A 17,302-nucleotide genomic window follows, 5' to 3' on the forward strand; every position below is an offset into this window, starting at 1 on the left:
ACATTAGGACACTCAACATTCTTAGGGTTTTAGAGGACTATCGGCACTCTCAAATAGACACTCAGCATTCTTAGGGTTTTAGAGGACTATCGGCACTCTCAAATAAACTTTCTTACCTTCTTCAAACTCCACTTTGCATCTACAGCCAATTAATTAACTATCACCCGCAAACAGGCATGACTTCTTTGTGTTCTTGGTAATCAATAATAAAGTGAATAAGGATACTTTCCCATCTGCCAGCAGACAGAATCTCTAACTGATGTAGCAAACTACCAAACTTAAGATGTTCTTCCTTATTGGCACTTCTGGTACTTAACAACCTATTCTTAGACGTCCTTATCCATACTAGGCCAAAAGGCCTGTCTTTTCAAAAGAGAGTAAGCCTTCTAAATGCCACACTCAGAGTATCATGATACTCATATAAAAATTAGCCTAGTGTCTTTGTTATCTGAGATAGAAATTCGACTCTTATAGAGTAGGTATCCATCCACTATGGCATATTTTTTTTATTTTTGTGCTTGCTCAACACCAACTATAGGTGCTTGACCAACAAGGGGCACAATTGCTTCATTTTGAAAAGCATTACTATTTTCACCAACATTTGGTGCAGATACATCAATGCCAACTATCGGCGTTGAAACTATAGGATGTTCATAAACACCCACAGCTCTAGCAATTGCATTAGTATCAGGTATGAAACGTCTATTAGAATTAACTATTTTAAAAATGGAACATTTGCTATGAACTATTTAATAAGCTGAAAAGTTCTCTCAGTCCAAGTAAAGGTACTTCTCTTTTCCAACCTTAGAATATTCTTGACATGATAGAAACCTGAAAGACCAAGAAATATTTAAAGTTCTTCTATATACCTTTGTAAGACTAGAATATACCCAATCATACAAATTTAGATTTTCTGTGGTTCCAAAGTCCAAAGTTCTACAAAGACAATAAAAGAGAAAACGAAAGGGAACGCAGGGGGCGGGGGGGGGAAGAGAGGCTTTTATAAAAAAAAGAAAAACAAAAGATATATTTGACAAGCAAAGTAACAATTATGTCGTCATCAGTGTCTGAGCATAAGCAGCTATACTGAGTTTCTAAAGACTCACGGAGTCTCTTGGACAAACCGAGTGCTTACTAAAATACATCAAATAAACAAAACAGAAAGAAAACAAGAAATAAAGACGAAAGGAAGAAGGTGACTAAGCAAAAACAAATAAATCAAAAAACAGGAATAAATCTCTCTCTCTCTCTCTCTCTCTCTCTCTCTCTCTCTCTCTCTCATTTTCTGCATTTTGCATTGGTGTGGATGCTCGTTTAGTAGCTCCACCACCACAGCTCGTTTCCAAGATTTTCACAATCTCATAGACCCATTGGTCTTTCGAAGACTTTAATAAATGTTCTCTCTCTCTCTCTCTCTCTCTCTCTCTCTCTCTCAGGAACGAAAGAAATAATTTACAGAATTAATTAATTATTTAAAACATAAGAGACTAAATGAACCTCTTACACTTATGTATCGCTTCCTACAAAGATGCGAAATTGCATTCCCAACTTAGAAAGCACATGCATACTCAATCAAACTCTCTTTTGAAACTAAAAGAAAAACGGGCTATTCAGCTCCCCACTTTTGGTTTTCAGCTTATGTTCAATCATTCTAAACATGCCTAAGGCTGATACACCATAGATAAAATACTTCATATCTAAGATTGGGCGTATTTTTTTCATTATTTTCCTTGGATTATACCTCTTGTGTATTAGTAAAGTGATCAAATTACTACATTGAGTGATAAAAGACTCCTTAGATGTACAAAGGAGGAAAATCTATGGAATTGGGAAGAAATGACTCCATATTTGGCCAAATCAGAAATGTTTGAGTCAATGTGAGGCATTTTTATAATGTGTAAACCACCATATTCAAGTTGTTAAAGTTTATCATATATATCAACCTCTAATCCGACGGTAGATTGAGAAAATCTAAGATCTAAGAAAACACAAGAATCCCCTCTTGAACTGCAATTCAGTTCACAAGTGTCACGATATCCCTTTCAAGAAGATAATATGAACTAGATACTTCACTTTGGTACAAAAGAAGTCTCAAGTCTCACTTAGATTGTTTGTGGCATACAACTTACATTACTTAAGCAACTCAAAAACTACCTTCAAGTGCTCCAAATTATCGTGCTTAGTCTTACTGAAGATAAGAATATAATTCAAAAAGACAACTACAAATTTCCTTCGGTAGGGTCTAAGCACATTGTTCATCAAAGTCATGAACGTAGCAAGTAACCCAAAAGGAATTACTCAAAACTGAAAATGACTTTCTAGGGTTCTAAAAACAATTTTGGCTGCATCATCAAGATGAATCCTTACTTGATGGTATCCAAAACGTATCAATTTTACTTAGCTCCTTGCAACTTATCAAAGAGCTCATCAATGCAAGGCATAGGATACTTATTTAGGTGTCACCTTATTAAGGGCACCATATTCTATGCATATATGACCAAGTGCAGTCACTGACAACTTTTGTTGCCAAGCCTAAAATCATAAGAAACAGAAAAATAACTTACCACTTCCACGATGAAAGTCCATCTTGATCAGGGGTGAGCCAATAGACCAACTAGATCGCAACTTGCCTTCTTTAAAGTTCCACACCTGCAAATGGAAAAGGGTGCAATCAGCTTATTGACATTACAGAAATGTCACCCGTGCTAGCAATATCCCAGACCTTTTGCTCTGAAACTACATTTTCAACTTTTCTCTGCAACTCTCAAATTGTGAGCATCCAGGTCAAAATAAAGATGGAACCATGATTGCAAATACCACAATTCAAAGTAGCATCTGCAGTTTTTACCATTCTAATGCTTCTATGTCTTAAAAAAAGAACCAATGGTTAAAATACTAGCTGATACGTCCTTGTTTTATTAGGAATGACGTAAAATTCCAAGAAAACATGGCCAAAAACTTTTCAAAAGACAAAGTCCCACCATTAGACAACTTAAATTTCAAGAAATAAATATCAACGAGAGGGGGCATACACATCCTGACCTTGAGATTTCAGAACAAATCACCATACCTTCACATAGCAATCATAACTCCCACTTATTAAATAAGTGTTTGTTGCATCACAAGCAAGACCAAGAACTGCTCCATCATGAGCTTTGGAATGGCTCAGAGCAACATCATGGTAAATCTGTCGGCTCAACCCTGATTGAATATTGAACCGTTCCACGCAGCCTGATTCAGTCCCAAGCAATGCAAAGTTCCCACAGGTGCTTATTGCACAAGCCTGGGAAATCAAAGTTTCAGACCCTTAGGTATCAAAGAGCACACTATAATTCAATCATTTGCAACCCCATTACAAAAGGTTACCTTCACAGGCCCTGCATCTTCAAGTGTTGGCTTCAGAACATGTTCGCCAATCACAAAGTTTTGGAGACGCCATGAATATGCTGCATTATCATCCATGTGGCATGTGACCACATTGCACCAATCTCGCTCACGGATATCAGCTGGCACAATAAAACACCATTTTAGCTCATACTATATGAAAGAGAATCCAAACATCTGAATGGATCTCAGAGATTTGACAATATGAGGTGGTCCATATGTACAAAATATCAATTTAAGACAGCTACTCCAACAGCACAAAAGGAGACAATGTAAACATACCCGTCTATCTATTTGATCCCCTAATAACAAGATCTGGACATGCAAATTGTGATCATGACTGACTGAATGACTGAAAACCATAATTACCACCACATTTCTACGGAGAAAAATATAACGTCCAGAAGACCAGATTTTGAAGATCTCTGATTGATCCAGGTGTGGGGAAGAAAGAAAGACCGAGGGGGGGGACTAGGAGTAAATGTACAGAATTGTTTGAGCTATAAGGCATTTCAAAAGATACACAACGGATGTGCATCGCTAGCAAGATTGGAGCGACAGCATTTCCAGCTACACTTCAGGCAATAGACGTCAGAGGGCATAAGTTGTGATGCTCTCTCACATTATCTGAGGGAAGAGATGTACCCCACACGATATCATACTTGCAGAGTTTGCATCAAGACCTCTGCACACTAACACCTGTTTCTAGATCATCACATATCTTGATAGAGCTAAAAATATGATCCAACACACGCAAGAAGACCGAGATTACCATGGAGAGAGTTCTTTCATCATCTATGCAGCTTGCAGGTGAGGGGGATGAGCAGTATCAGTATGTGAGATTTACCAGCTGCTTTCACTAACATGGCATGTCTATTGACCACTCACCTTCGTACCAGTGTAGAGGGGAAGGAGCACAGAGAATAAGAAGGGAAAAAAAGATAATATGGAGTGACAGTGAACAGGGTGTGAAGGGGGGACAAAAAGAAGCTTGGGAGACTATTGATGATTATCCTTGAGCACATTTAGAGGTTTTCAAAAAGAGGAACATACAAGCAACAGAAGAGATAGGAGGGATCGACTCCAGACTTGCAGCTTCGTCGGTTAACATCTAAGCCAATCTGAAATCTCAATGTCATCTGCTGCAGCTAGGGAAAGACACAATTCAGTTTCTGGGGAATGCAGAGTCTGTAAACATTATTTATCGTCACTTTCCATTCTAAAACAGTACCAGAGAAGGAAGCTTTACTTTCGTAAAATTCCCTCTCGAGTAGCTTCTCCAACACAGCAATTCAGAGTTCAGCACAGCACTTTTGAGATAATACAAACCACTCATCAATATAATTGTGCCCACTTGTATGTTCAGAATAAATTAGTTGTATGGTTTATCTGTCTGAATGCTTGACTACAAAGCAACCGCGTACATTCTTTGAGAGTAATTAAATTCACGAAAAGGGAAACCAACAAACCTGCAGCAAAAGAAACGACCGGAGGTAGCTTCAATTCTTCCTCCTGTCAAAACATGTGATCTGTACTATTAGTGTTCTTCTTATTTGTAATTCCAAAAGGCATATATCTTTTGAGCAAGAATAAAATGTGCTCTATAACATGCACTTCACTGTTTTCATCCTACTTTATGCAAACTCCACATTATGGCATTTAATCATCATTGTACTTCAAAAATATGACTAAATATAAAATGAAAGAAGAGAGTCTTGGAGCCCCCCAGAGAGGAGGCAGGGAATAACAGCTTTATGCTGCAATCACAAGCATACCTTCATTTTCAGCTTTTTCGCTCGCCTTGACACATGTCCTTGCGAAAGTTCTTTGCTTTGCTGGTCCTGTAGAGGTACATAATCCCATTACACTAAAATGTAGGCATAAAAGTTTGTTCCTGCTAATTCTCTATAAGAGACAAAAAAGTCAGCATAAAGACTGTCCACTGACCTAGCTCTTTGTGATGAATTTCATTACAATGGAATGATACTTGTTGGCTGCGACTAGGGTCAATGTAGCCTTTCACGCATGTACCTTATTAATTCCTATACTCGGACTTCAAGTAAATCTATAGGCTTGAGCTGTTGGTGAGATTATTTATTACATCCACCAATGTCTCAAAGATGGTGGATAAGCAGGAGAAGCCAAGTGTGACTGCCAACTTAGCACTATGCTCTAATTCTATATGTATACATTTTACGAAGAAAATCAACGGTTCTTTTCATATTAGCTCCCTCGCAAAGACAGAAAGAAAGAAAGGCTTTTTAATGTCTGCAAAAGACCAAAAATACCTCTAAGAGAGAAAGAAAGAAAGAAAGATATATTAACGTCTACAAGAGGTCTCACAGGCTTACGAGATTACGCATAGCATTTGTTGATCTTATTGTCCATAGTTGCTGTAATTTCATGCTTCACTGATTTGAGCTGAGTGGTAACCATGTCCTGGACTTTGGCCACCAAATGTGGTCTAGGTGCTGCTTAATTGTGTATCTGCAATACTTCCTGCTTTCCATGTTGAAAACTTTCAATTCCAAAGAGGCAAGTCTAGCCTTAACCTCTCTGATCTCCTGCTATAAATAGCAGACTTGAACCATGAGCTTGCTTCTTTGCCTTTGATAATTCAAAGCATAGGGGGAGGGAGTCCGGGCGAAGGCGGTGATGGCTGCATAAGACAGTCTCTCTCCCTGAGTTGAGATGGCAAGAGCAAAGATTGATCGCTATTTCTTTCCATATTGGCTGAGCTACAAACAATTTCCCCCGGGTGTTCGTAACCCCCTGAGCAGGGCTAGGGAGTCAGCCCTAACTCAGGGTGGAAGAAAGGAGGGGGGCAAAAAACTATTCGAGATGCCCTGACCTGTCTGTTCTGCGACCCAGCTGGAGGCTCATGCGTATGACTCCCCCGAACTGAGCTGTTGTGCATAGAACTAAGGTTGAGGGTGGCTAAGGCGGCCCGACCTGCTACTTGCTGAGGTGTTGAGGCAAGGCTCAGGCCACTTAGGGCTATAAGGCAGGCTTGAGACGCAGGAGCTGCAAGCTGAGGCAGGAATTACATGTTGGAGCTACACGCTGAGGGAGAGACACGTGCGCGTGCACACACACACATAGAGATTGATTAACATCCTCGAAAGACCTCACGCCACACGGGCCTATGGGACAAAGTACATTAAAAAGGAAACCCATACAAGCCTCCATGCACTGAAGCAACGGGCGCGCTAGGGCCCTTGCTGAGTGCTATGCTAAGCTAACTCAAAAATCAAAAACTGAAAAACTGCAAGCTCAAAATCTGAAACCTGGTGCCGTGGTGCTCTCTGATGGGCTGCAAAGATATCCTGGATCTGTCTATCGAGCTGTCTCTCGCTATGGCAGAGGACGTGGTCTCCTCGACCTCTATATCCGATGTGCTATGTCAAGGGGCCCTCATCTCTGGCGGTCTCCTCTGAGGTTAGCTGAGATGGATCAAACCTGGATCGTGTGTGCTCTGGTCACTCGTATCGTGTGTGGTCTCTACGTCCCCCGATCGGTAGCGTCACATCGTCTCTCCCCGTTGATCCACACTGCCCCCATGTCAGCTAGCTCTTCCTCCTCCACCCCGCTATGTCTTGGAGCTGAATCGAATGCATAGAGTCCGTGACATGTTGCTGTACTCAGTCTATCCCAGCCTCCTACGGCACAACCTCCTCCTACTACTCTCTAATCTGATGCAATAAAGTCTCTCTGTGTCATCGCATCTCAATCAAAAAGACCCCAATGCAGACCTAGTCATGGAAGTGGATCAATCGTGAGAGTGGACAAAAGCCGTGACCCTCCTGAAAGAGGCAGTGGTATCGTCCGCGGATCTCATGGTAGGCTGGGCAAACACATAAGAAATGCTTCTTTGTCTCAACCTCCCCAAGTGTGCATAACCTGCAAATCCATTGCTCTCTAGGTATGCATGCATCTCTCCCTACCTTGATCCTCAACTAATGGGACGAGACCCGCATCTGTCCAATGGCAATCCTCACTGCAAGTGAGACTCCTCTGTCCTCGAGGTACTTGGATCTGATGATGAGTCCATCCTTCAATACTCTCAAGAAGTGGTCATGGATCTTGGTGGGGAACTACTGGTTCCCCCCAAAAAGTCTGAGACGTATGGAGCTGGAGGAGATCCAACCATATGATACAGTTAATCTTGTCTCGTGGGATCAGCTCGGACGGTACATCCATACTAAACTGGAAGAGGGAAGCCAATTCATATGAATACCGTGACTGGAAAACCAGGTGGATACACATGCATACCATACTGTACCGACCCTACTCTCTACTAGCCTCTGGATGACTCTAGTGTCAGCCTCAGTAGTCTCTCAGTGGAGTAAGCTCAAACTCTGTAGAAGAATATTACTGTCTAAAAAATGGCATCAACCTAGAGAGTGTCATGGCGAACTCTGCCTGTATTATCTAATGGAAGACTAAGGGCTTACTCCGAATCATCCTAGATCCCATAATCCCCTATAGCCGCTCAAATCTTCTGCACTCCGTCACCAAGAGATCAATCTCCCAAAAAGGTGCTACATACATGGTGTCGGCCTCACTAGGATTGACTCAGTACTAAAAAACTGAAGCATGTCAGACGTAATACTGTAGCTGACAAAACCATTGTAGTCGGAAAGCTGCATCAGGGAAACTATTGCAGAAGCGAAATATCTCTTACGGGAATAGTGTATCAGAAAAACCCAAAGTGGTAAACCTATAGCACAATAGAAGTAGGAGGCACAACAAGACAAAGCAACTATAGACGCGCTTGATAGACGTGCAAAATAGCGGGCGCGTCTATAGGTGCTACTATAATAGTGAAGATATGGGCACGTCTAATAGTGTGTCTGCATTGTGAATTAGACGCGGATTTAGATGCAATACAAAGAAATACTTGTTCACATTATTGCGGTAGTACTAGTGTGCCCTTCTTACTTTGCCAAAACTTTGTGGAGTCAATAGTTACAAAGCCACTTGCATGGCGTTTGATTGTTGCATTAGGGCCTCTTTCCACCATGTCCTTAAACCACTTTACATCCAAAACATACATAAAGAAGCATCAAAAGTCAAGCTTAATAATATCCACAATAATCATCCATGGCTCCATTGGCTCCCTCAAAGCTAGCAATGACACTGCAATCTTGTCGAAAAGCCAGCCCTTCGTTGGCCGATCTTGAAAGTGTGCCTGAAAGTTCTCTCTCTCTTTAGTCGGGCTAAGGCTCCCTATCCTTGTGTGAGTCGTGCATTGACTGCATGAGTCATCGTGAAAACCGGCCCTGTGAAGACTGCCCTCTAGATATGTGTAAGACTGCACTATCTCCACTGACTCACGACCGTCTGTGACATTATGACGGTGGAGTACTGCGTGAGAGGTGTTGAAGCTCATAACCTTGGTCTTCCCAAGGTTAACTGTCAAGTCTCTCTCTCTCCAAAACACCTCCAAGGCCTCCAGATGTCTCTATAGTCCCTCTACTGAAGATGAGATATGAGGACTACATCATCCGCATATAGCAGGTGATATGATGACATAATCCTCATATCATCTGTTGAAGATGATATGAGGACTACAGATCTTGACTTCACCTCCTCCATGATAGCCCACAAGGGGAAGACATGGTCTAGAGTAGTGTTGTCGCCGGAGTCCTACATGTCCTAGAGGCCACTGCTCATGTGCCTCTGTGTAGCCATTGATCTCCCTCTCTAGTATCGACCTATAAATCTTGGCCAAAGTGTGGCCAATCATAAAAGTGCGGTAGTTCCCAATATCCATGGGTTCGCTTGCTTTGTGTATAGGCACAATGGTGGTAGTACTCCAAGCGAGTGGAAAGCCATGGCATACAGCATGGTTGAACATCCGCATCTCTTGCCCATGCGCGAAATGCTCAATCCATAACCCATCATCACCCTAGGCTCTATGGTTATGGAGCCAACGGAGTGCAGCCTATACATTCTGTACACTGAACAAGTGACAAGTAGTGGGCCTGGGCATAGAGGACATATCAGGTGGTACCTACATAATAGCATCATAGATATGTGTGCCAGACATCTAAGTCTATGATGGGAATAGGTGGCTTCCCCTCGGATAGAAGCCACCATCCAATCGTGGGATCTCCCCCTTGAAAAGATTGGATCACCTCATCCATCATGTGTAAGATGAAGGCTCACATCTTACGACACGTCAATAGCCGTGAGATCCGTTGCGCCTCATGTGTCGTCAGATGGCCTAAGGCTCACTCACGTGTGAGGTGAGATCTCCTCTCTTTGCACTCGTCATCGAACCAAGAGTTTTGAGGCATCTTCCCAGCTGACATATGTGTAGCGCCTCACTATCCAACACTCTATTGGATCTAGCTTCGGTACTATGACTATGAGGGAATCAGATGCAAAATCTAGCAAGACCACCACTCTATCTCATGTGCGCGCATTGAAGTCTCCAAGGAGGAGGATGTCTCCCTGCCTAGAGAACTCCGTGCTGTCATCATATATCGCCTCATATGGGCTTTGTTCATCTATAGTGACCTCATGCACGTAGGATGATGTATCTTGGAAAAATAGCGCACCATAATGAAGATCGACCATGCATCCAATAGCTGGACTTGTATCCACCTCTGTCGTGCCTGCTCCTCTCGCCGTATCACCAATATAAGTGGTCTCAAATGTGATCTGAAGAGAACTGCTACAGTCTACTCCTTCCGAGCCCCATATCCCTGATATCTCTCCTATATGCTAACTCCCAAGTATATCCTGTCACTGTGGTCAGCCTCCTCTCTCGACTCTCATGTGTCTCAGTGTACAAAATCATGTCTCTGTCCATGTAGGTCTCTGAGAAACCCCCTGGGTCAGACCAGAGCCTGCCATTACAATTCCACACTGCCATCTTCTACCTGTTTTGTGCTCTCATTCCGTCCATGTAGGTCTCTAAGAAACCCCCTGGGTCAGACCAAAGGGTAATTCCACACTGCCATCTTCTACCTGTTTTGTGCTCTCATTCCATGAGTCAGACACCATCATGTGCTGCCTATTTTCCCTTCTTCCCTTTCATAACTATATGCCCTCTCTTGAATGATCACTTTGCCGTCTCTATAGGCTGCCCCTTTCCTTTCCTATCTTGCTGCCATTACCTGCACCATTCCCTCCCTCCTATGCTCTTGCTGCAGGCGTGTGAGATCATCATCCAAGAAAATCCTAGTGCCCTTCAGTGTTGCCCTCATGCTCATGACGGTAGATCTATCTATCGCAGTCCGTAGTTTCACTACCATGGACCATGTCAGTGCATCTGCCTTACCCACTCTCCACGCTGCTTCACAGGTAAGGTTGACCCCCATCTTGACAAATAGGGCTTCAACATCTGCCATGGGGGTGTCACCAACTTTTAGACCTCTAACCAGCACATTCAATGCCTTGCTGCTCCGCCTCTTTTCTTCCTCTAAAGTTTCATATATGAGCTCCTTTTTGGGTGCTATTGTGCCCTTTTTAACCACTCCTTTCCATGCAAGAATATCTGCTTTCCCTTTTGTGATTTGCTGTGTGAATTCAGCATGTTTTCCTTGCACGGTTGCTTGCAAATCTGCAATCTCATTCTCCGATTTCAGCTCATCAATTATCTTGCATCCCCCTCTAGTGTCCCCTTGGTGTACTTGAGTTCCTGTATTTCAGTAGACATGGCTTGCATTTTATCTTTGAGGCAAATCCTTGCTGTTTTTTCCTTTTCCCATTCCTCTCTTTTGGCCTTCTCTTTCCTCCATTCTTGTTGCATCTTTCCTCCCTGCTTTTTCACTTCAGATAATACCTTGCCTACCTGTGATTTTTCAGCTAGTAGGGTCACATTTATAGCTTCCAAATTTTCCATTTTTTCAATCAAGACCAAGCAGATTTAATTGAAGTGGGTGATGACATCCAAGCTGGCCTTAAGTGGTGTCCCTGCTAAATATGCTGTCACAGCACTTTCTAGAGCTTGCTTTCCCCATGTATCCTCTACACACCCCAATGTAGGCATTGTGCACAAAAAATAAATTGAAAGCCCCACCAATATACCTTGAGATACCTTGAAAGTCCTTACATGTTTTGGCAGCTTCTTGTACCCTGGTATGTCTTTGGACTTTAGCAGGTTCTTCGCAGCTCCAAGGTCGTTTTGCAGGTCCTTGTGGATTCGGGAGGTACCAGCAGGAGAGACACTTGATTTTCTTAGTTTTCTTGACTGTGGATGGTTGTTTTTACAGGAACAGAGACTGCCGCAGCATGGGATAGGCCCTTACGAGTTGCTGCAGCACCAATGGGAGGCCGGGTGGAAGGCGCAGCCTAGGTGCTGCAGTGGCTATGTTACAGTCCCCCGAGTGGGCTTGGTGGCCTGCTGCGATCCCTCTGAAGCAACAGCAGCCCCCAAGGGGAGGCTTTTGGTACAGCCATGGCACAAGCAGCAGCCCCCGAGTGGGCTGGCGCACAGGATAGAGAGCAGCCCTTAGAGGGGGCCTTTGGAGGTCACCGCACGATAGACAGAGCTGAGGCGCCATGACAGTAGAGGTGGGGGGGGGCGGGGGGGGGGGGGGAGAGAGAGAGAGAGAGAGTTTATTGAAGATTGATGGGTCTATGAGACTATAAGAAACCTGATACAACAAGCTGAAAGGGTGGAGCTATTGAAACGAGCATCATCACCCATGCCAGTGCTAAATGTCACATAGTCATAAAAGGCATTAGTACTACATAGTCCTAACATACATCATCATCATCATCATCATCATCATCATCATGTCAAATAAAAAATCTCAAGTCCTGTCCGGTATATAGTAGAGGTCCCTAGAAGGGAGGTCATGAAGGACCAAGTAGCTGGCATGGCTGCGGTGGTATAAGATTAGAAATAGAGCGCTGATGGTTATCCATGTGTGTGGTCCGGCGTGTCCTCCTGGCTGCGGCTCTACGTCTGACAAGGGCCATGGTAACTCCTGTGCGTCACATAGGTCGCCCCCCGGGCCTTAACATGGAAGGGATGTCTCCAAGCATGATCTATGCATCCTCCCTCTATCGGGTGTGCTGTGTCATTGGCTCCGAATCTCTACCTCACTGACTACCCATCAACCGTGGAACAGTAATCTGTGCAATCTAGCTGGAAGAACTCTACGATCATACTCTGAGATGGGCATGCCCGCGTCCCTTGTCCCTGTCTCTGTTCTGAGTAGGCGAGAAAGAAAGAAAGAAAGATGTATTAACATCAGCAAGAGGCCTCGCGGGCCTATGAGACAAAGTACAAGCCAAAAAGTAACTCATACAAGCCACAGAGGGCTAAAGCAAAGGGTTTACTAAGACCTTTGCTGAAAGCTAAAATGCTCAACTAGTGAATCAAGTGTCCAAGTACTAGAGTAGCAAAAGCAAAATACCAAAGAAAGTATCAGGTGCTCAGATCTAGCACCCCTAGTACATGCTCAGGTTCCGTGTATCCATGTAACCAAGTGGCTCTCTGATGAGATGTGAGGAGCTCTTGTATCAGTGTCTGTAGAGTTGTCTCTCGACGTGGGGGAGGGTGTGGTCTCCTCGATCTCCAGATCCTGTGGGCTACGTCAAGAGTGATACCTCGTCTCTGGCGGTCACCTCTGAGGAGGGCTGAGATAGACCGAACCTCGATCGTGCGTGCTATGATCCCTCTCTGTGTCGCACGTGGAGTGTGTGTCCCACGTCTGACAGCATCGCGGTCGACACGCCCACTGCTAAACCATGATGCTCTCATCTCATCAAGCTCCTCCCTCTCAGTCTCACCGGTAGTTGGCTCAGATGCATAGAAGTCTGTAACAAAAGTTTGTGATCTGTCGATCTCGGTGACCTGTCGCATCAGTCCCTGCTGCTCCCTGGTTTGTCGCATCAATGTGTCTCTCCATCGTCGCATCTCAATCAGATAGAGCCCAACACAAACCTAATCATGATGGATCAACCGTGTAAGTGGACCAAAGCCATGTCCCTCCTGAAAGAGGCAGTGATATCGTCCTCAGTGATATCGTCCTCAGATCTCATAATACACTCGGTAGACACATAGAAAATGCTCCCCCCTCTCGATCTCCTCCATCTGGCATAATGTGCAAGTCCTATGCTCTCTGAGCTCTCCCTGCCTCAATCCGCAGCAGTTGATGTGATGAGACTTGCAACTAAACAATGGCGATTCTCAGTGCGTGTGCGAGTCTCATGTCCTCGAGATACTGAGATCTAATGACAAGACCGTGCTCTAAGACCCTCAAGAAGTGACATGGTAGAACTGAATATTGGTGGAGAACTCCTCTCTCCCCCAAGCCCTAGATGTATAAAGTTGGAGGAGGTTTGACCGTATGATACAATTGATCTCATCTCGTGGGATCATCTCGGGTAGTGCATCTAGACTATACTGAAAATGGGGGAGTTTGTCCATCCGAATGCTGTGACTATCCATGCATACCATGCCGCATCGGCACCGCTCTCTGCTAGTCGCTACGAAGAACCAACATTCTCAAGAATGCAAATGTGTGCAATGCATGCAGAATTTGAATGCCGATTGGCCCTCCATGGAAGAGCGCCCTCGCGAGAGTGCTTGTTTCTATTCTGACCTACATGCAAGGTGTGTGAGAGATGGCAAATGAATGCAAGGTGAATAAAGAATGCTACGTGAGATTCACAATGAAAGGGTGATACCCTTTCATTAATGTCCCTTGAGATCACTCAAGTTCCATCTTCCCATTTACACCTACCCTCGTCCTACGACCTATGCATCTACCATTCAATGCACCTTAATGCACCCTTCCCTTCCTATTGCCCCTAGGACCTAGACACGTGTGTGCACATTTTTATTAATAGAATGAGTGTCACATGTCCAAATTTGATCCCGTTTGAAGCAATGGCTCCAACTCAACTAGTCCTATCTACTGAGATGATCCACCGCCATAACAAATCGGTCGATGTCCATCATAAATACATATACATGTTACATCATCGGCGTATAATATATAATAATGTTTTAATGTCTACTAATCACGGATTAGTGATTTCTCTTGTCATGACATTCGCTTGGAGGACTCTAATGCTAACCTCGGTAATCTCCACTGGGGTAAGGCCCACACTCTGTGGAGAAACGTCACTGTCTAAAAGATGGCATCAACCTGGAGGGGATCATGGCGAACTCTGCCTGTATGATATGATGGAGAACTAAGGGTTTACTCCAAATCATCCTGGATCCCACCATAGTCACCTGTAGTCTCTCAAAATCTCCACCACTCTGTCGCTGAAATATCACTCCCCTAGAAAGGTGCTGCATACATGGCAGTCGATCTCACCAGCCTGTCAAAAAGCCAACCCTTTGTCGGAGGGTCTTGGAAGTGTGCTTGGAAGCATCACCTCTCTAGTCGGGCCAGAGCACCCCGTCCTCGTGTGAGTCGTGCCGTACTTGCATGGATCATCGTGACACCTGGTCCAGTGAACACTATCCCCAAATATATGTAAGACTGTACTATCTCCACAGGCTCGTCACAGTATGTGAAGCTCTGGCGACAGGACACTGCTCGCGAGATATTGAAGATCATAACTTTGGTTTTCCCAATGTTAACTACCAAGTGTCTCTCTCTACAGAACGTCTCCAAAGCCTCTAGATGTTTCTACACTCCCTCTGTTGAGGATGATATGAGGACTATGTCATCAACGTGCAGCTATATCTACACCATCAGGTCAGCCAGAAGCGAACCCTCTCCACCTAGGCGATCGACAAAAGAAGTGATCTCATCGATATAGAGCCTGAAAAGAGTCGGTGATAGGGGGCAACCTTGTTTTACTCCGATGGTGCTCTCAACCCACTCTGATAGGCCTTCTAGGGCACGTACCCTCCCTCTGACGGACTCATATAGACTCATGACTCCCCAAATCATGATCTCTGGGAGCTGCAACTCCTGTAACCTCCTGATCATGCAAGAGCGTGGGACAATATCAAATGCCTTACAAAAGGCTACGAAGCAAGTGTAGACTTTCTGATGCCTCGACTTCACCTCCTCAATAATAGCCCTCAGGGTGAAAATGTGGTCCAGGGTGGAGTGTTGTCTCCGACAACCTGCTTGCCTAATTGCCCGCTACCCGTGACCCTTTGTGTGGTTGCTATCTCCCTCTCTAGTACTGACCCATATATCTTAGCCAAAGTGTGGCCAATCATAAGAGTGTGGTAGTTCCCAATGTCCATGGGATCACCTGCCTTGTGTATCGGTGCTATGGTGGAGGTGCTCCAGGTAGGCGGTAAGCCATGGCATACGGCATGACCAGATGTGCTAGGATCAAGGTCAAGATCTCTTGCCCATGCGCAAAATACTCAGTGTGTAGTCCCTCACGATTTGGTGATATCCGGTTATGAAACCGAAGAAGGGCAGCTCATATATATTCTGCGTAGTGGATCTGGACATAGAGGACATGTCAGGTGGTGCCTGACTTGGGACATCATATAGGGAGCATGCATATGTATACCGGACTGCTGACTCTGTGATGGGGATGGGCGACTTCCCCTCCAAAAAGAGCCCCCATCCTGTAGTAGGGTCTCCTCCGCGAAAGGAGCTGATCACCTCATCCATTCTATGCAAGAGGAAAGCCCACTTCTTACGCCATGTCGCTCGGCGTGAGAGCCGTTGCGTCTCTTGTGAAGTCAAATGTCCCAGTGCTTGCTCACGCGTAAGGTGGGCTCTCATCTCTCTGCACTCATCATCGAACCAGGGGTTTCGGGACATCTTCAATCTAGAACACGTGCAAATCGTGTCGTGGGAAAGGATCGGGTGGCAACATCCTATATCACTAAGGTAAGGGTGTCTGATGCATGTGCAAGCCATTCCTTCCCTTCTATGCTCCTGCTGTAAAAGTGTGAGATCTTCATCCAGAAAGATTTTGGTCCCCTTCAGTGTTGCCAATGCACTCATGAGGGTGGATCTATATGTGGCAGTTCGTAGCTTTACAACCAAGGGCCTCGTCCATGCATCTGCTTTATCCACTCTCCAGGCTGATTCACGAGTAAGGTTGACTCCCACCTTGTCAAAAAGGGTTTTGGCATCTGACATGGGGCTGCCACCTTCTAACCAGCACATTCAAAGTCTTGCTACCCCGTCGTTTTTCTTCTTCAAGTATTTCAGAGATTGGCTCCCTTTTCTTGGTGTCGTGTCTTTCTTTAGTTTATCTTTCCATGCAAGCATATCTGCCTTCCCCTTCATGATTTGCTGTGTGAACTCAGCATGTTTCCCTTGTACCGTTGTTTGCAAAGCTGCCATTTCCTTTTTGAGCTGTTCATTCTTTCATTTCAGCATATCAATGATCTTGCATCCTTCCTCTAACATCCCCTTTGCATCTTTGAGCTGTTGCATTTGTTTTTTAATGGTGTTCAGCTCCTCGTTTAAAGATGGCTGAAACTCCCCTTCCTCCCAATGTGTACTTGCTTTCAGTTTGTCATTCTCATCCTAAGGGCAGCAACATGTGCTTCCAATGTCTCAATCTGAGAGGCCAAATGACTGGTTTTTTCCCCTAGAACACGAATCATGTCCTGCAGCATTTTACCTTTATGTGGTTTGCATCTCCTCTTGCCATTTCTTCATTTCATCTTGCATTTGGGCTCAAAGGTTTGAGAGCTCGTCTTCTCTAGTCTCCCTCAGCTTCTTGCATAGGCATTCAATTTATGTGTCTTGCATCTTACATGTTTCCTTGAGTGTTGATATGCAAGCCTTGATATTCGGGTCTTCTATCTTCTCCGCCTTTGTCCAAAGGAGAGGCTATACTTCCGATCCTTCTCACCCCGTGTTTTCTGGTCTGGTGAGTTCTCTTTTGTTCCCATATTGGCAGCCCGATGGGGATGGAGAGAGCCTTCTTGTGACTTTCTTGATCCTTTCTTGAGTCTTCTTGAGAATGTTTTTTGCAGGTGCAGATTTGGTGTAGACTAGAGGATCAG

General features: G+C 44.4%; 1 protein-coding gene across 1 annotated transcript in view; it reads right to left on the minus strand.

Moving 5' to 3' along the window:
• LOC147889373 (transducin family protein / WD-40 repeat family protein) overlaps positions 1 to 17,302 on the minus strand; it is a 112,709-nt gene that overhangs the window by 19,389 nt on the left and 76,018 nt on the right. The window contains exons 9-13 of the mRNA XM_087391571.1: positions 5,160 to 5,225; positions 4,854 to 4,896; positions 3,367 to 3,506; positions 3,071 to 3,283; positions 2,565 to 2,649 (exon numbers count right to left, since the gene is read on the minus strand). Coding sequence (XP_087247697.1) covers positions 2,565 to 2,649; positions 3,071 to 3,283; positions 3,367 to 3,506; positions 4,854 to 4,896; positions 5,160 to 5,225 — 547 coding nt within the window. The remainder of the gene's footprint in view (positions 1 to 2,564; positions 2,650 to 3,070; positions 3,284 to 3,366; positions 3,507 to 4,853; positions 4,897 to 5,159; positions 5,226 to 17,302) is intronic.

The sequence above is a fragment of the Dipteris shenzhenensis genome, chromosome 20 (genome assembly GCF_047967505.1).
Source record: "Dipteris shenzhenensis isolate YYH24624 ecotype China chromosome 20, Dip_SZ_1.0, whole genome shotgun sequence".
Classification (NCBI taxonomy): Eukaryota; Viridiplantae; Streptophyta; class Polypodiopsida; order Gleicheniales; family Dipteridaceae; genus Dipteris; species Dipteris shenzhenensis.